Source organism: Rissa tridactyla, chromosome 3 (genome assembly GCF_028500815.1).
Source record: "Rissa tridactyla isolate bRisTri1 chromosome 3, bRisTri1.patW.cur.20221130, whole genome shotgun sequence".
Lineage (NCBI taxonomy): Eukaryota > Metazoa > Chordata > Aves > Charadriiformes > Laridae > Rissa > Rissa tridactyla.
Window position 1 is genome coordinate 29,310,287 of NC_071468.1, and position 20,088 is coordinate 29,330,374.

At 37.0% G+C, this 20,088-nt stretch overlaps 1 protein-coding gene across 30 annotated transcripts in view; it reads left to right on the forward strand.

The window, feature by feature from the left end:
- Positions 1–20,088, forward strand: part of PPM1B (protein phosphatase, Mg2+/Mn2+ dependent 1B) — a 91,915-nt gene that overhangs the window by 48,164 nt on the left and 23,663 nt on the right. For 12 of the 30 annotated variants that reach the window (XM_054194029.1, XM_054194014.1, XM_054194015.1 and 9 more), the window contains 3 exons: positions 422–533; positions 4,591–4,648; positions 10,525–11,564. In XM_054194029.1, coding sequence (XP_054050004.1) covers positions 422–533; positions 4,591–4,648; positions 10,525–10,830 — 476 coding nt within the window. In that variant the 3' untranslated portion in view covers positions 10,831–11,564. Of the gene's footprint in view, positions 1–421; positions 534–1,354; positions 1,470–4,590; positions 4,649–10,524; positions 11,565–12,411; positions 14,268–14,895; positions 14,938–16,489; positions 16,516–18,196; positions 18,252–18,276; positions 18,387–19,049; positions 19,212–19,233; positions 19,251–19,499; positions 19,638–20,088 lie in introns of those variants that run through there. The other 18 variants (XM_054194019.1, XM_054194023.1, XM_054194020.1 and 15 more) reach the window with 13 other exon arrangements.

Sequence of the window (20,088 nt, forward strand, 5' to 3'; positions counted from 1 at the left end):
GGTGTTACTCACAATGAAGTATGGCTGAATTCCTGGCAAGCATTGGCTTTATGTCATGTAACTTCTGAGTCTGTGTTGCAGTGCGATGGGAAGGTAACTGAAACAGTGACTCCTAGCTGTTCTCCTCTTGAAAGAGAACAGGCTGCTGTCTCCAGGATATTCCATCCAGTTCACAGGCTGCTTCTGAGTCTCTGTGAGGAAGGATGGCTAGAAGCACACTGGAAAGGCAGGCTATGGATTTAAATTGGTCTCTTCCATTATGCAAAGACCGTTTACCTAAAATGTAAAGAATGTCTTCCTGGTTACATGTAATTTTTTCATAATGTCTCTGTTAAAAGTGATAGCATCTTGTATTTTAGTGTCTTAAGGAATGGTTGGTATTAATTCAGTAATCTAAGGACTTCTTCTGTTTTTAAATTAGAAATTATGGAAAAATCGGGTGAAGAAGGAATGCCTGATCTTGCTCATGTTATTCGTATTTTAACTGCGGAGAATATCCCTAATTTACCACCAGGAGGTGGTTTAGCTGGCAAGTGAGTACACTACTGGAATTTCTTGAACCATTTAGTTCGCTGAAACACATACTTTTATTTAAATGTTTTAAAGCTTTCTTACTATAATAGATAGCTATATTCAAAGAAAAAAGTTGACTTTTCTATTTTGAGCTAGTTTACCTTTCTGCACTACATAAACATTTGTGTCACAGTTGCCATTCCAGAAGGTAAGAGGAAATGGCTTGATCATGTTCTTGTACATAACACGCTACTCTGCTATTTCTATATGGCCAGTTTAAAAAATAAAAACTACTTATTATTAGCTTTTTACTGCTTTAAATTTGTGAAGAACTATCAATAATGTAGCTGGGATATCAAAATACCAGCTCTATTTTCCTGATGTCACGTTCCCTCCACCGCCTAGTGTCAATTACAAGTTTGGGTCAATGCTTGTGTGCTCAGCAAATGTTATTATAAGAAAATTGTTTTTTCTTTGTTTAGTCTTAAATTGAATGTTATATAACCAAGAATGTTCAGCTAGGATGTGCATTTTAAAACTTAATTGGAATAAACATTCAGAAGCGACACTGGTTTTCTGGGGAGGCTCATGGTGATGTTCTAATAACCTATAATTTAAGCATTAGAATGAACAGAATTTAGGATTGCATAAACAATTGTTAAACTAGAATTCCCCAAACAGTGGGACCCATTATTGCTCCCCGGCGTAGGTTATTTTGCTTTTGGAATCTTTGTATTTTTCAAAATATGAAGTCCTGTCCTCTAAGCTTTTGTGTATAAATCTATTTTTCATTGCGTGTACTTATTAATGAGCACTGTTTGCCATAATTATTTTTTTCTAGCCTTGAAAGTACCTGTAAGTTCTGGGCCTTTTTCTCCAGTTGTGTGCATTCCAGGCATTCAGAGAAGTTGTGGTGTGCCTATTCTTCCAACTGTTCCCAACTGCTGAATGAGTTGGTGTGTTCTGTTTTGCTCATTAATAACTGCATCATGTACTGCTTCATTATTCTGGAACCTTTGCATATAAATTCTGTTTTAATTTGTTGTGACCCAGGTTACATTTTTGATGGGCTTAGGTTCAGAATTTGCCTTTTGACGCTTTTCTCTCCATTTTGACTTTTGAAGTCCTGCATTACAGAAAACTGATGTCAGGAGGTGTACCTGCAGCTTCTTTTTAGACAGTATCATACAGTATTTAGTACCTTTTTCTTGGCCTTCAAACTTAGGACAAAGACAGGCAGTGATGTATTTAGTTAACTTTACTTGCAGGATTGAGCTCCTGAATGGAAGTTTTGAAAAAGTATGACTACGCAACCCAAACCCACATACTGTGTAACTTAAAACTTTTGTCCTTGCAAGAGTATATTCTTTGTCCTGGGATCCTTATCCTGTGATGTTACGAGGACATGAAGGATTCACGCATTGTCCTTCTCTTTGAACTCCCAAGACCTGGCTTAAACGTGCAGATGTGGCTGACATCCTTGGTTTTAGCACCAGTTACAGCACCAGGTTTTTAGTATGCCTGAGCTGGAGAAATGAAATGCAATGCTACCTTGACTAGGCTATGTTTGCAAACCTTAGGAACCTCTGAAGTAGCTCCACACTTCTACTGGCGTTGTATATTTCCTTCAAGCATCTCACTTGTGTAGAAGCCCATACTGTCTCATTCTTTCAGACATGAGGTCGAAAAGTGTCAGCTCTGCTGTGGTCGCTTGATGGTGATGTTTTGACCTTTAAAATCTTACTCTTCAAAGACTGGCTTCTGACTTGACTCACATCCCCCTCTAACTTCAAATACTGCCAGAAGAATGGTCACTTGTTGCTGAAGACACAGAAGTTTTGAACCACCCTGTCACTTAGGCATTAGTACTTCCATTCAACATCTTGCTCCTGAATTTTCCCTTCAAAGGAACGTACAAAGAAATACACTGTTTAAAGAAAGAAGAGTGAAATGCAAAGATAAGAAATTTCCCAAAGGCTTGGGTTTAAATCTGATTTAAACCCTCTGCAACGGCTATCTGCTCTTTCCATGGCAGGCTTTCTTGGACTGTCTAGGCGTTTGCTGTTACATTGGTGGGAGGTACCATTGCTCTCTGTAGTACAGACATTTGGTCAGAATTGTGCCATTCCACCATCACTAAATGTGGAACTAAGTGGAAAGAACCCTTTGCTATATCATCTGCATAAAGATTTGGTTTCTTTTCTTTAGGAAAATCTGTCAGTGCTGATGGATCCCATGCCAGCTCAGCCACGCAGCCCTTCCAGAATTCTTAAAACGTTGACTTTAACTGGTGTGCCTTAGGAGAAGTTATGTTCTTTGGTGGACTTTTCATATCTGACATAATTTTTGAAAGTGCCACTGTCAGTTTAATTCTGAACTTCTTTCCTGGAGTGCATTCAGACACAGCCCAAAACCTTTGTGTGTGAACAAGCACAAATTGCATATACACCAGTGTCTTGAAGCTTTGAGTTGTCAGGTGTATCTGTTGTGCCTGCGTTCTGCTTGTCTTGGTGTGGTGCGTCTAGGTAAATGCTGATTTCATCATTGACATATATAGCCTCTGAACACATGATAACACTGAAAAGACATCGTGCTGTAGGTTAGCTGTCATCCTGAGATTTGATGCACTGTCATTTGCATTCACTGCTCTGCAAACCATCTCCCAGAGTTCTGAGTATTTTAGTAGGTACTCTTTTAAATGCTGGATCATGACTGGAAAAATACGTTCTGATGCTGGACACTAGATATTGAGATTACCTGATCTATTGCTTTGTCTCAGAAGTCGACATACTTACAACATTCCATTAAAAACCCAAACTCTTCTGTTTTGAATGTGCTTTTACTTCCGTGGTATGAACATAAGAACCTCATCATACTAGATCAGACCAAGGATCGTTCTAGCTCTGTGTCTCATCCACAGGATAACCGAAAGTAGATGCTTAGGGAAGAATATAAAACTAGAAAAATATGTAAAATACTTCCCCTGTCGTCATTATTTTGTTTTTCAGCTTCTTACAACTGAGATGCTTCCTGATCCTGCAGTAGTTTATGTAGTTAGTGACTTGGAATTTCTCTTCCGTGAAGTTAAAAATGTTCAGAAGGAGCCTCTTCAAACTTTTAGCATCCTCAGTATTGTGGGGCAGAAATTTCTGTTGCGTCGAGAACCATCACTGTGTGTTCTTGATACACTTGCTGCTGTGTTCATTTGATGCACTTGCGGTCTTTGTTTGGAAGAGCCAACAGTCAGTGCTTATCCACATTCTGTAAGGCATCATTTCTATAGATCTTGGCCACTTCCATCCAGACTTGAGAGTCTTAGTTCATGTAGCAGTTCTTTTTGTTGAAGCTGTCAGTAACTTTGTTCATATTTATTACACATTTCCCAGTTCTTAGTATGATTTGAAGATGTAGGGGTATAACCTTTTTCCTCTCAGAAGCCTGTTTATACTTTGGGGTTTATTTTTTGAGAAGCTTTTTGTGCTTATTTTGCCTGCCTGTGAAGATGTGGCCTTATATGGCTCTGCCAGAAAAAAGGCTAGCTAGTGGCATTTGAGTTTAATTTCTACAGTGTGACTAGACAACATATCTCAGAGGTTTGTATACTCTGGGCACCACACTTCAAAGGTTCGTAGGCAGGTAGTAACCTGTATATATGTAATAAAAATGGGGGGAAAACCCAACTGTCTTCAATTCCGCATCCAGAAATAAGGCAAGAAAAATAGCAAACTTGAAGAATTTTGTTGTTGTAAGCAAAATATAGATTTAAATTTTACTCTTGGCAAAACCTGACTATGTAGCTGGAACTTCTAAAGATGTAAAGGGGTAGACCGTGGGAAGGGTAAAGTAAGAAAATATTTTGCCTTGTTAGGTCTTTACAAATCCTGATCTACTGCATAATCCCCAAACATCTTGAAAGTAAGTAAAGATACTGAGAGTGGGCTTCATCTTTTTAAAAGGCAGGTTAAAGGCAAACCATCTTAAACACCTTGAAATTATTACTGCCCTCAGATTTTTTAAGTTCTCAATGTTTTAAAATCCTTTGTTGTGCTTAATTTTTTTTAAAACTTCTCTTTTTAGGCGTAATATTATTGAAGCTGTGTATAGTAGGCTGAATCCACACAGAGAGAATGAGGGGGTAAGTTCCCATTTTGATTGCTACACCTCTTTGTTGATGAGAATGTCAAAGTAGTGTCATACATTAAGCAAAAGTATACATCACTGACAATAAAGTATTATAAACATCACATATGTATTGTAGCATACAGTTCATTTTGACCTTGTTTTGGATGGATCTGATATAGAACTTCATCCTTAAAAAGACAGCAAACTGACACCTAATTCTGAAAGACTTTTTGAACATTTAATTGACTGCTGCTTTTTCAGTCAAACCTGTGAGGCAACAACGCAGGGGTTTTATAAATTGCAGTTTATTATGGTCAAAAATTGTGGTCAGCATATTCATTACTGAACTAGCTATTATGTCTACTGTCTGGAAATCTAGTAGAAGGGGCAAACACATTTCCTATTGTCTTCTGTAAGTGTGGAAGACCTTGGTACACTGAATATAAAAGATAACAAGACTAACATTGCCTACCCTTTTAGAGTTCACACTGTCTTTAAATATCCCATGTGCAATGATCTAGAAGCGTAAAGTGATTTTAGTTCAGTTCTGATTTCTAAAATGTCTTACATTCTTCTGCCCAGGTCCTAATAAGTTGAATTTTAACTACTATATTGAAATATATTATACTGTATCTTTATACCTGATTACTAGGTGGCTCTTAATATTAGTATAAAGAGTAATAACTGGTGTTAATATCAGTTGCAGTTAAATTTGCTTAAAAAAATCTTTGGAAAACTGAAGAACTGATAAGAGGTCATTACAATGAATGGTGTTGGGGAGATGACAACTTTTATTTTAAATACTTTGAAATGATCAATTGTGCGCCTTGAGGTTGTGAATATGCAGTCTCACCACAGCTGTCACTGTTTTTCCCACTGTCATCTTCTCTTGGCTACCTATACGTAGTTTATTCTCTTGGAAAGCTTGTGTAGGTGGAAGGGACCACTATTCTGTTAGAGTAAAAACAGAGAAGAAATCTCTAACTTTTTTATTTTTTAGGATTTGTTCCTTTTTGTTGTTGTTCAAAAGTGATAGAGTACACATTTTTCATTTAATTTTCAATAAATTGTGCAACAGTACCCCGAAACAAGCTAGACAAAATTTCCCTCTCTTCAGCTTCTTTAGTCCTTCAGGAAACTCTGCACCTCTCTCAGCCTGCCACTACTTTTATATTTATCCATAATCTTGTTCATGCTTTGGAGGTAAAGTTATTGGTGAAAGTGGTTTATTTGAAGATTACGGCATAGGTTTTATAAGTTGGTTGCTTTTTTTAAGAAAAAAGAAGCTTATCTAATGGTAACTTTCTAGAAATCTCATATGCCATAGTTGCATCTTTCCTAAGTCCAAGTTTACTTTTGAATAGCCACACAAACTTGCTGAACTCCTAACGTACCGTACAGCATCCTTTTGTTTATTGGCTACTTCCAGGAAATTTTTTTTGTACATCATCCATAATAATTTAATAAAATGAGGTAACTAAACTAAATATGCAAGTTACTCATAAAAGAATATAGCTTTAACCCTTACTAACATTAATAGCTTTGACCTTTATTGCTGTTAGAATCCCTGGATAGTTGTTTTGAGTCTCTTAATTTGGCTTCTTTGATATGAAATGTAAGCACTACATTCTCGCTTCAGTCTACTTTGTAAACTTCACCTTCTGTTGGTATTTAGCGCAAATCTCGATAACGATTTGGATTATGTGTTTTAAATACACTGGATTAAATTTTAGTTTGATCTTGTAGTAAGATGCCATTTGCCAGTCAGTACCCTTTCTTCGTTGCGTTCTAAGTGATTCTGAGCCAGAGCAGTTTGAGAGAAGGATGTACCACTGAGTGAAGGATGCAATTCCTATTTGCACTTTCCCGGCAAGTAGGAATTGTTATTTTACTGTCCTTGAAGTGGATGAATTTAGTGTGCCTCGTCTCTGAGGCAGTGAAAACATGACCTCCTTGCTAGTTTTACTCCGTTCCAGATGTATATATGGTGATCTCTTGGTCTTTTGAACTGAATACTCTGGTGAACGGGGTGGGTATAAAGGAAGGAAGCTGTTCAGTTACTCAACATCAGACTCTCTACGATGTCTATGCACTGTGATAAAAAGTTGCGACACATCTCACGTTTAAACAGGAAGCAAAGGTAGGAAGGAAACACAGTACATCCCAATGATGACATTTCAAAGTGAGATGGAAATCTAACTAATAGTGCCCCTTTTCTAAACTAGTATGAAGCAAGAGCAGATCTTCATACTAAAAATTATGAGCTGCAGACACGGAGGCTGACTCTGCAGAGCATGAAGGCGCACTGACTTGCGCTTGAGACTCTTCCCCCATGTGTGGTTAGCAGTGTACACGTATCTCTTGGGGGGGAGCATAGTGCAGAATTCTGCTGTTACTAACTGCAAAGTACGCCTGTGGCAGTCATCTTCATCTGATGATTTTATGTAAATCTAGAATATTTTTTTTACTTTGATTAATAATTAATTGCTAAAATATTAATGTGCATGAGTAAAAAAAAAAAAAAATTAAATGCCAAAAAACCCCACAAAAACAAACCCCACTAAACCAACCACATTAACTTTCGCAACTGAGAATAGGACTTATTTCTAAATACTATACGTTTTAGCTTTGAACAATTTAAACTAGTTACTCTGAGTTACTGTGAACTGGATGATAATAGCTTTTCAAATTAAGTTCTTAGAAAGTATATAAATCAAAGCCAAGGTGGTATATTTTTCTAGATTAGCTTTGTTTCTACTCAGCGCTGTGAAGATTTCAGTTAGTGCTGTGCTCAGAATTTTTTGGTTGTCCAAGCTAGTGACTGTAATTTCTTCCAATTCTTCACATGCGTTTTCTGAGAATCTTTAACATCTCCTAAATAAGATGTTGTGTAGAGTGCGAGACTGGAGTGAAAGAATCCTTACTATAGCACTATTCAGAGACCACTAGTATGGCTTCAGGGTATAGCAGTCGTAAGTTGGTTTTTTTCAGGCATCTCAGCAGAGTACAAGTATTTTGTTAATCCAGGGCTGGAGAGAGCCCTGCATTGGGCTCACAAAGAGCAACTTTGCCAGTGTTTCAGCAGAGGGACTTGCAGTATAAATATGGTGGCTTGTTTGTAAAGGCCTTTGTGAAGGACTTTATAAGTGCAAGTGAAATCATAGAACTCTGTTATGTATTGGGGCATGGTACTTTTGGATCTTTAAAGGGAATTTAAAAGAACTTCTTCATAGCTAAATAATTTTTACCACTGTAATGTTACAATACCACAGAGTCGGTGTTCTAGTTAACATGTTAAAGTATTACTCTTTCTCTAATGTGTCTACTTCCTCAACCGTTGGGGGTTTTTTCAAATGTGTTCCTAAGAGTAGGAGGCTAGTATCCAGTTAGGCTACTTGGGTGTATATGTATCCTTAAACACAAGGATTAATATTAAAATTATAATGCCTGTATTAATAATTTCAGTGGCATTTGTTTAAAGCTGCGTTTGAGTATCTTGTTTGAAACCAATCATGTTCCTCTCTTGCTTTTGCTGATGCTGTACTCTGGCACTTGTTGAATCAAATCATGTGTCATTAAGAGCTGCTACAGGTAATTTTAAAAATGTAAATGGACAAAATTCTTACGCCCTTAAACGTTATAAATCCTGTCTCAAATACATAGTAGCCCTTTTTGTATACATACTTTAATAGACCAGAACTTGGGTAAAAATTGTGAACGCTCATGTTAAATATAGCTAGCAAAAATTTATTCTTTTTTTATGGTCAGTAGCACTAAGTTGAATTAGAACATGAAGGAAGACAAATGCTAACTTGCACAATAATCATAGTTTTCAGGGACCTGTTCTAGCCACACACCGATAAGAGAAATTTGTGTTATAGTGTACAGCATATAAAAGAGGCAGTTTCTATCCTGCTGGTTTGAGGTTTTCTTGTCTGCTAGCACTGAGGGAGACGAGAGAAGCACAAAATAGCCCATCATCAAAGAGGGTGCAAAGCAGGATGTGAGTTTGAATATCAAACACTAACTGCACTGTTACTTTGACTCCTACTAGCATTTGAATTGTTTAGGAGTCTCAGCTGCTGTTGTATTGCTTATTGCTTTTACTCTTCAGTGTTGCATCGGAGCAAAAGTATTCACTTCTATCTGACAAAAGAATTTTTAAAGATCTGAATATTGTGAAATGTGGAGATTCAGGGTGTATATTTGCTAATGTCAGCCTCAGCAAAACTGATGGGTTGGAGGAACTGTGGAATTTAGATGTTCTCTGAACTTTAAAAAAAACTCAGATTCTTTAATTATGTTGCCTGATTTAATATTAATTAGATAAATACGTAAATAGTTGGTTCGGGGTTTTTTTTTTGCCCAAACCTAAGAAATAGGGTACATCTGTAGCCTCACCCTGATGGCCTGAATTTTCACTGCCTTTGTGTTCACGAGGCATTAAAACTACCTCCTTTAACTTGCTTCTACTCACCGGGCTCTTGAAGAGCTATCTGAATATGAAAATGCTACTACACGGGAACTAAAACATCTCAAACTAAGACCAGCAAACCACAGTGGAGGTATGTCTATTTATGCAACAAATTAAGCACAGGGAGATGGCATTATATGCAGTAACATTCATTTTTGTGGTAAAATTGTCCTCTTTTTAACTTAGACTGTGTTTATCAGTCTTGGGGCTTCTATTCCAGGAACATTACAGCATCCAAAATCCTACTGAACCCAAGACATTGTCTTAATGCTGCTATTAAGCTTGCAAATGAGTGACTGCAATACTTGTAGTTTGTGAAGCTTTTGGACTAGATGACAATAAAAGGAGGTCAGCGTGAGAAAAAGACAGTCTGGATTTTGCCTCTAATGTATTGCAAAATCTGCCAGCTTCCAGAGATACAGTTCCATTTGTCTAGCTTGATAACTTGATAGATATTAGTGCTTTAAAATGTACTATTCCCTTAAAGCAGCAGTACTGCTTTAGCACTTGAAAGTTAAAATATCTAGCGCCCATCTCAGCAGTTTAATAGATGTGCAAGTCTATGGGGGGGGAGGGGGAGAAGCCAAAAAAACCCCAATTTTTTTCAACTGAGGGCTTGTAGCCAAATAGATGGCTTGCAGAGGAGACCTCCGTTCCTTGATCACTGCTTGTTACTCAGGTTTTGTGCTGTAGGTGCTAGGTTCTACTTTGAATAGATATTCTACCTGTTAATTTTTCTAGCCAATGTGCACATGTGTCAAAGATAGTGTCTTATGTTTTTCAAACACCAGCAGTCCTGGTGCTGGTAGGTAGCTACTTGTTTCTTTCATGGCAGCATCATGTATGCAAAAATCAGTCTTTAATGTAGAGAGATTGTTTTCTAAAATGCTTTGAGTACTTATTTTGATGCGATGCTTACCTAAACTGCTAGTGGTAGAGTTATCTATTCTCTTTAGGAAGTTTTTCACAGGATTGTGTTGCTATTGGCTGTGCAGAAATTCACGATTAAAAATATTGACCTGATGGCTAAAGAAGCTTAAACTTTCAAATTTGTCAACTGACCAATTTGTGGGGGGCACCAGCTATATTCATTGAAAAACAATTTGAACCAAGAGGGAGTTAATTGGGAAGAGGTACCATGTTGACAATGTCTAGCTCAAAATAAATTGAAACGATTAAAAATGCTGTTGTAATAGGTATAACTTCTTAAATTGTTATTTGTATAAAATAGACAAACATGGATTATATTGTTCTAAGATGTGTGTTGCTAATAAGGTGTTTTAGATTCAAATAGAGCAAAGCTGATGTTTTCTCAGTCAGAAAAATTGTGGTGTGTTTTTTCTTCTTTTAAATGTCGTTAGAAAATATCCTAGTTTAACGACTCATTTTTTTGGGGTCTTGAATCTTAAAAAAAGGACCCTGGCGATGCTGAGGAAAGTGGAACGCAGGGAAAATTGGTGGAAGCGCTCAGGCAAATGAGAATTAATCATAGGGGGAACTACCGCCACCTTCTGGAAGAGATGCTGACTAGTTACAGGCTAGCTAAGATGCAGGGAGAAGAGTGCACTGCTGAATCAGCGGCAGCATCTACTTCAGATACTCATGCTGGACCCAGTGACCCCGTACCAGACACCCACACAGAATCTGGGAATCACCTTGCTGAAATACAGAGCTCAAACGAAGATTCAGGGATGAATGAGATGAGCGATAAACAGACATAATGTTTTCCGTAGCGGATTTAACGCTTGGCTTCACTTGGCGTATTTTCCTTTGTTTATATCTCAACATTTGTCACATCTATCCTAGGAGTCTGTTTGTTTTTACTTTAGTTATTTGTACAGATTGTTTATACAAAGCTCTCTTTTCCTTAGGAGTTCAACTACCATATTATATAGTATTTGCATCTTTATGTTGTGTAGCAAGCAGTTAACTTCCCGTTTGAGATTTTGATTTTCTTTAAATCGTGTGACACCAGCAATAGGAATCTAACATGCTGATGCAAAAATAAATTTTAAAACTTTTTCTTTTAAATACATTCTTAAATAATAATTTTTATGATATGTTTGCTAATTGTAAAGTAATTCACACCGTAACTGTATCATTTGTGCAAATTACTTGAATTATACAAATTCATCAGTCTTTGTTTTCTTCCCCAGCCTACTATACTGCGTGTTTGTATTTCAATTGTGTATAGTTTATATTACAACTAAATTACAAAAGCTACTACGGTTTAGGTTGTCATTATTCTTCATGAAATGTGTTTGATTTTTTTTCCAATTTAGATTGTATCCACTGTTCATCATAAATATCTATTTTCTAGATGACTGTATTATTACTTCCCAGGTTGTAGCATAACATATACGCAGAAATGAAAATGTACTTAGACTTAGTACCTAGTGTCAACTTCTAAGAACTTGTGTTTAAGTGAAAATAAAGAATATGCTGTGGAATAATATCTGTATGCATATTGACTTTTTTAAGCAAGTAATAAACTTCCTTTGAAATGCTATCATTCTGACATGACTTGAAACTTTTCATAGCTTCTGCTGTTAACTCCTGATGTTCATTAGTTTCTACAAATGTTTGAGTAATTTTGGGTTTGGCACATTCATCGTGATCCTCTATTTGGGCAATATTTCTCAGGTTCAAGTTAAACATCAGCTGTATAAATGAAAACACCGGCTATTCTACTGAAGTTTACCTTCTACCAAATCTTTTCCGTGCCTTTTGGTGTACAACGTGTATGTACATGTATTTGGGTAGATCAGGGATAACACTGGGAATTTACAATGGTAGTAACTAATCTGCTAATAAGTTAAATCTGGAATTCTTGTGTCAGTGGTCAGTTCATTATATAACCCTTGCACAACGATATCATTGTTCAAAATAGGTACAAATTTCACTGCCTTAATGAAAAAGAGCCTGCGGGGATTTCTTGCGGACCAGGAATACCTGAAGAGCTGAGTTCCTTAGCATTTTATAGATTTTTTTTTTTTTTTTGTAGTCCATAGACGTAGTATCTATTGATAGCTATGATTTAGTACAATTTTAGATAATACTTGTTTTTAAGTCTTTATGCTATAATAGCTTTACTGGGTTCGTGTTTTATAAAAGTAAATTCCCTCATGAAGTTGAGGACCAGAATGTTTGTGTGTGGAAGTGGGCAGGTATGGAAAAAAAGGAAAATGTCATCTGTCTTATGCTAGTATTCTGTTTAATTATGCCACCTAAATCCAAAGTGCAACAAAATGTTTTCATTTGTATTGGCGAGTAGTAATATTTCTCCTCTTCTTTTCCTGTAGGGTGCTGGAGATCTAGAAGATCCGTGGTAGCCTTACAAATCTACTAAAATGCTTTTGATTCTGAAAGGGGGAAAAAAAAACTTTTAAATCTGTTTTCTTCAATACAAGGGAAAAATTCTGGTGGATTTCCAACATTTTGTGAAATGGGCAGAAAGATATTAGAATTTTCCATCATTGTTCATTTTTGTGTTTTCTGATATTGCCACTCTTAGCATTGCCTGTACTACAGTATTTTTACCAGCCTCAGGCATACTGATTACATCTGTAATGAACTTTGGCCCTAAAAAGGAAGGAAGGAACGATTCTCTCAGCAGATCGGTACATGTACCTGAGGTGCATGGGATTGTAGGTGTACTCTGAAGATACACTATGGCTAAATGAGATGTGCAACACACAAGCATGAGAGTAATTGTTTGAGACGTTTCTTATTTCACTTTACCGAGTTGGAAGGCTTTGCAGCTCTGTGGCTTGAAAGTAATTTCAATTGGGCAATACGCTCTCAGATGTGTTGGTTTTTTGGTTGGGTTTCGGGTTTTGTTTTTTTTTTTTTTTTTAATTTTCCAGTTTTACCTGTATTACCAGACCAGTTAGGTTTCCCTGCGGTGTCCCAAATTGTGATATGTTGCCTACTGCTTGCTTGAAGATAAATGTATTTGGCAATAATATATGAAGATTCTAGGCATCTAAAAACAGTAAGAATTTTACGCATGTGTACAACACACCCTTAAACTCTTGCTAGAGAAAATCTTTTAAAACCAAACTGATGAATTTATAGTTAGTAGTGACTTGCTTTGACATCTCTCACAGCTGCAGGTTTTTTAAAAAAATGCTGAAAATTTGCCTTTATTATAATGTAAATTGTGATTATTTTTTTGTTCTATATGTGGTTTTCTATAGGTTTTTGATTTTTTTCAGCTTGATACAGACAGAAGTCTTGTGTAATATGGGTATAATTTTAATTGTTTGCATTATTTTCAAAGTTCAAATTATCACTTTGAGATTACTATAAATACACTTAAAATTATCTATTTTAAATTAAGAAAATATTAGAGATATTTTCATGGGTTCAATGACCTTTCATTTTATAAGCAATGGGCATGGTACAGAGTGGCTGTCATGTAAGGTACTTGAAGATTCTTAGTTTAATTCTATTTTTGCAATAACCTTGACTTTTTTTCTGACTTCTTTGAGTTGTGCATGTAATGAGTCCAGTAAATGCTGAAAACGGGGAAGAGTAAAGTATTTATCTAAAATAAAAGCTATTGGGGAGGGGAAACAATGAATGTATCCATCTGTACATGATTTACATGCTGTGGATGCCTTGTAAACATTTTCCTATTTGTTTAAACTGTGTTTCAGCGAGGATGTAATTGCCCTTGTGTGTAGTTTTAAGCTAATGACAGTCATCAACTGGTTTTGTGTGAAATGGAATTCATGGTATTTTTCTGTAACTTTATCCCCATGGTGAGTCTGTAAAAACCACATGCTCTTTCATACTGGTGCCGAAGGCCAGCTTTCCCAATCATTTTGATTCACTGTGTATCTGATTATTATTTTTTCTTTTTGGTCTAGAGAGGATTATTGCCACAGTATATTTTATTTATTCATTAGATTTTAGCCTTGTAAGTTAAAGTGTTCTAAATGATGATGTTAACAGGTATTTGTCCCTTTACTGGTTTTTTTGGGGTTGTTAAAAGATAGGGAATGAAGAATGCAAAATGGTTTATTGTTCAGACTGTCCGCTCTGGTCCAACCCTGTACTGATAGTACCTTCCCAGTATGATATTGTGATGTTTCATACAATACAGTGAACATAACCAACTTGTTATCTTCAATAAAGGATTGCTAAAACAGTGTGATATGCTTTATATTTTCTTGAGAAGGATTTATCAAGAAGATGCGAGTGTTCTGTATAAAAAGATAATCAAATAGGATTTATGAGGTGTCTCTTAGTGATGGATTTCTGTTTGTTCTATAGCGGATGCGGCTTTTTGTCACAATAAGCCAGAAGTCTCCAAGTGGGTTTCTCTGTGGGAGACAGAAGAGTACAAACAACACTTAGAGCTCCTAGGGCAAATCCATCCCAAGTTCAGCTGGAATGAGTCTTATTCCAGCTATGGGAGAGTGTTCATTTAAAGTCTAAAAATCCAGATTAAACTTGACTTTAGTCAACTCATTTCTTGAAGTTTTTTAAAGATCTGAGGTTAGACCTATAAAGTTTTGTACGGTGTTTTGGATAGAAATTTCTCAAACACTAACGTTCTGTGTCAAAACTTTTACTGATTTTTATTTTTTTTAACTTCATTATGAAGTTGTTTAGCTGGGTGGGAAAGGAGAACAAAATCCTCTATTATTGGTACTGCGTGGTAATAACCTGTCTGAATACTTAGTCTTACTGTGGAATGGGTGTATTTATGAACAACCTGTAGATTTTTTGAGTCTATAAGTTCTTTGAACTTTATTTTGTTGGATTTGCTTGTACAGCACAGCCCCTGCATGTGTTCCTCATGAACTTCAAATTAATACCTTCTTCTCTTCTACTGGTAAGAGTTCTTGTACTCCATATGCTCCAGTCCTATGAATGCTTATATGTGTAGGTTTCTTACATCATGTGGATAGTCAAAGGGTTTATGCTTTTATTGTACAGAAGTGAAGCATGCACATAGGTTTTTCAGAGAAGGACCATAGCTTGCACAGCTATAACAAAACGTAAATCAAGACCTCTTTTTTTTTTTTTTTTCCTTCTAAATTAGCACTGCTTTCTATTCATGCATCCACTGGGTTCCAAATTCTAATCATGTTCTTAGTTTAATCAAAATACTGTTCAGATTTCAGCAGCCTGGGGAAAAAAAAATAACAAAGCCTATGCTTTTTGACTTTGTATTCTTAGTATGAGAAGTCTGAATGTTTGATCTAATTTGTTCATGTATTTTCTCTAACTTGTCAATTTTAACGTTTGTCTTAAAATTATGTTCTCTTAATTATATTGCCACCTGGGAACATAAAGACACTTCTATAGAATGCTGAGAGTGGGGAGTGTCTCTTCCACCTCAGGTCTTTCTGGCATGTCAAATTCAGCTTGATTCTTTTCTTCTGTTCATTTTTATGACTTCTCTTATAACAGAGACAATGTAGTCCGTGTCAGTTCTCAAATCTGCTCTCTGATAATGAGCAAAATAATGAGGGTCCCCTAAAACAAATCTCTAACATGTTAAATGGAATAGGGAATAAAGAAATGGATGCAAATGTAAGTGGCGTCATCCTGACCTTCTCAAAAGGCTCATATGAGCGGTTAACTACAACAGAAGTCTCCTCTTAATAGACTGGATCTTCATGTGCTTATTTGAGCCTGCATGCAAACCTTTGTGGTACTTGGCCAAAATACCCATACTTCTCATGGCCCTTATGTGAATCTGATGCTGATGTTGCCATTTAGGTGAAGGAACAAAAGAAAAAAACCCCAAAAAATGGAAATTCAAAATAGGTAAGATGTCAGTTCTTCTAACACATCATAGGCTAGCTATTAGTGGCTAGGTAGCTTCTTGGTATCGTGTATGAAATGGAGTTAAGGCAGCCACTTCATCCGTGAGCTTTCTTATACTCTCAGCCATAATCACTGGCTTAAATCTTAAACACAAAGTAAAGTTAGCCCCAGAAAACCAGGCGTTTTTCTTTGGCACTTTAAAGGTTCATAGTGGATATTGAAACCAATAGGAACTTGAGATTAGTTGTGTCATGGAACCAAGCTTTAGTGGGCAATTCTAACTTCTGGAGGATTAAGCAAAAAACGACACTGCCTTAACATTAGGTATCAGGTCTATTCTGGCAAAAAAAGCCACAGTGCCAAGCAGTTTTTCATCTATCAATTAAGTTGGGTTTTGTTGGGCTAAACCCCAAATTGTAGATTTAAGGATTGTCTACTGAAGGCATGTTGCTTTTAGCTCTTTACAACTGCTTTGTAGCTCTCAAATAAAAATTAAGTCAGAGGGAGGTAGCTCCACTGGTGCAGGTGAGCAGCTGCATGGGATGCTCCCAGAGATGAAGGCAATTTGACAAAACCGCACGAAAGTACCCAAGTCACTGAACTTCTGCAGTGTACTCCAGGTAAGTATGCAGTCTGTGCAGATGAAACTCCACCTGGGGTCTCATGCATCTTTGTAGCCCCTTTCTCTGTGTGCCCATCTGATCTTTTCCTGCTCTTGTTTATTTAGACTGTTGCTGTATCGACCCGATTTCGCTATGCTTTGCTTGCACCGTCTTTATATTCCTATCTAGCTGCTGCTCTGTTGATCAAAAGACAAGTAGCTTTTGCATTTTAGCATGACTGCACCTCCTTTTTGTGTTTAGCTCAGTGCTTGAGGTCATAGCTCGTTTCCATCATTCGCTTTGTCACATGCGCAACCAGTGCTTTGCTCTTTTTACATCTGAAAGGTCATGTTCCCCCAAATCCCTTGTTTTTCCTTCTCCAAAAACCTTTTCTAAAGCTCTCCTTTGCTGTGATGCCTGGATTTAAAGACTGATTTGGATTATTGAGAACTTCCTTCTTCCTTGATGAGTACTTCCAGCCTCTGTTCTTGGCTATCCTTACTTGTCCATATGCAGCTTGGCTAGGATTTCCAACAGAAAAAGCTTTGCTGTGCTGTTGCTGTGATTAGCGACTGTGAATTAAGGTCAACTAATGATTGCCTCAGCACCTGCTTTTAAAACTTACCAAAAACGGATAAGGATTCAAGTCGTGGGGTTGGTCTTCTATAGGGGGGGAACCGCCGCCCCCCCCCCCCCCCCCCCCCCCATTTTTTTCCATTCTCCATTAGTTTGGTAGTCTTTCTGTGAAAGCAGTTGTCCTTGCTAATTAAGGAAGAAAAACACTGTGTAGTAGGAAGATGGATTCTGAAGATTCTGGCAACTAACTGAAACAGTGGTGTTGGAAATAATTTTTTCACACATGTTGTGTCAAGTCTGTTGTGGAAATGACTGTTACCCTGGGTTTTTTGTGCTTTCCCAGACTTGTGGAATTTGAAGTGAGTTGTAGGAAAGTTGCGGCTATGCTGTAATAGTCTTTGGTGTTGTAAGGACCCTGCCTTTGACCTTTAGGAAGTTGGAAACAATACAATTCATAAGATCATCTCGGAAGTTCATCTGGTCTGTAAATACAGAAATACTGATTATTTTTTTTTCTGGCCTTTTTCAGGCAGCTTCTGGATTCTATTTGGTAGTTATGGGATGTTTTTAAACAAGTGTGGGTTTTTTTTTTTTTTTAGAGAGCTTCTATGCAAAGTTATGTCAGAAAATGACCAAACGAGATTTGCTTTAGCACTTTGCAAGAACTGCAGAGCTTAAGTGAAAGAAATTCGACAGAAATCCGTAGAATGAACATTCTGTGTCCTGTGAGATAAAACACTGATTTCAGGAGTTTGTGTCCAGAACTTGGAAAGGGTACTCAAAAATGTTTGGGTATGTTATATTCCTTGCAAGAGTGTTAATTTCTCCTTGGAAAATCTGAACTGTCTTTATAAAAAAATGTGCTAAAAGAGAAGCCGTGGTGAAATCATGTCTCTACACTGATGTATTTTAGCTACTTTTTTTGGGGGGGAGAGGTGTGTGTGAATATGTAGTCTAGTAAACGTTCTACTTTTAGAAGTTAGTTGGAAACTTTGAAGTAAATGCATACATGCTAAAGTCTGATTGCATTAATGGAAAGATATTTCCTATTGTTTTTGTAAGGAAATTTCTTAACACCACTCACATCAAATTCATCTTGTGAATGTTGTTTTTGTTTTTGCAGGTTACTTACATGCAAGAAGGTGGATGTCCACTTAATCCTGGGCAAATAACCTACGGTATTTAATTTGTTCTTTTGAGGAGAAACTGGAGAATACACTCTGAGAATTTTTTTTTTTCATCTTTTATCCACTACTCATCTTCAGTTCATAAACACATCTAAGTTTAATGGTGGAATAAGGATTTTGGCCTGGGTACGTAAAGCAGATATGTTTTTCTAGTGTGTTTAAAATCATATTATTTCCTTTTTGGGAGCAGAGAATGTGTGAAATCAAACCAAAATACTTTTTCCAGCTCTCCTAAATCTGCATTTAATTTGGAAGGATATAGCTGTAGGAAATACTCTGCTAATGCAAACAGTGTGCGAGGTGATTAAAAGTGTGGTGCTTTACAGCAACTTCTCGGTCTCTACTTTTAGTCTTGGACACCTGTTTTCATTGTACTGGGTGACAGATTTTTACATGGTGGAATATATTTTACATCCATTTCTTCACCTCCTACTCATCCTTACCTTAAAAATGTTTAGCAAGTTCCATACTGTTGCTTCAGAGATTACCGTTATTGCATTTAACTTCCCACTCAACTTATTAGAGAGGGAAAAAAACAGAGATCCAAGTGCGTGAGTAACTGCAGCAACTTTTTTTTTTATATGCAGTTACTGTATTTAAAGTGCTGCTTCTGTAAACTGAATGAAAAGAAAAGTTATATCTTGTAACTATAACTTCTAATATGGCCTTATGCTTTGAACTGCATTAAGTGGTTTTGGATGAAATCAAGGAAAAGGAGGAAAAAATATAGAAAATGGGTATTGCGTTATCACTCATTTAAAGATGTTGTATGTCTGTCTTTCTGTTTAGCCTTCAGTACTGAAGTATTTGGAAGATCTGTCTTTGAAATGCAAACTGTTTTTGTTCTGAGTGGGTTAGAGTCCTGCTGTACTTGGTACTACAGACTCCTGGGCAGCGTGGCAGAGCTAAAAGCATGAGAACTATGAGGGGGCACATCGACGATCTTAAAGATCTTTTCCAACCTAAATGATTCTATAGAATGAAAGACAGGTATTTGCTTTAATTACCCTCAGAGCCAGGGGGAGGGGGGAATGTACGTGTGAGTTGTCACTCCACTATGTGACAGGGGCGAAGGGGATTTAAATGCACTATGTGAATACTTGCTGAATGTGGGATTGCGTTTTTCTCTGGCTCACTAGTAGAGATGAGCTAGGTGCCTGAAACTATTTTATGCGGATACGTAATGTGAGATACAACACCCGAAGAGCCCAAGCAGGTCAGTGGATTCATTAAGTTGAAAATGGACAGCCTGGTATTTGCTGCAGACAATGCTTTCTCCACCTTTCACCAAACTGCTTTCACCCTGATCACTGGGTCCTTGAACTGCCAGGTGGTTCTGAAGCAAAACTTCAAACTGTTAGGAGTTTGTCTCGCGCTGTAAGTTCCTTTATATAGGTGACAGGATGGCTGAGGCATCTGGTGTGGACTGGGTGGCTTAGCAGGAGGTGTGCTGTGCATAAAGGGAGACAGATCTAGGGAGAACTGTAGTAATACCTGTGTGGAAATGGGAATCTGCCCTGAGTTTTGTGGCCCATTAGACCATTTTCCTATGTATGAAAAAAAAACAAACCAACCCTTCCATGCTAAGCATAGAAAACTCTGTATGTTTTCAATATAAGCATAGTAAATTCTGTATGGTATTAGTACATAAGTAGAAACAGTGTAGTTAAAAATACCCCTCCAAAAAATTAACCCAAAAGATGACAATATAGAAAATTAAGTTTGGCTGGTGACTGTCACTACATTACAAGAATAATGTGTATTTTTTCATGAAGGAAATACAGTTTTTAATAGTAATAAAGCCCAAGAATGTATGGATCACATAGGA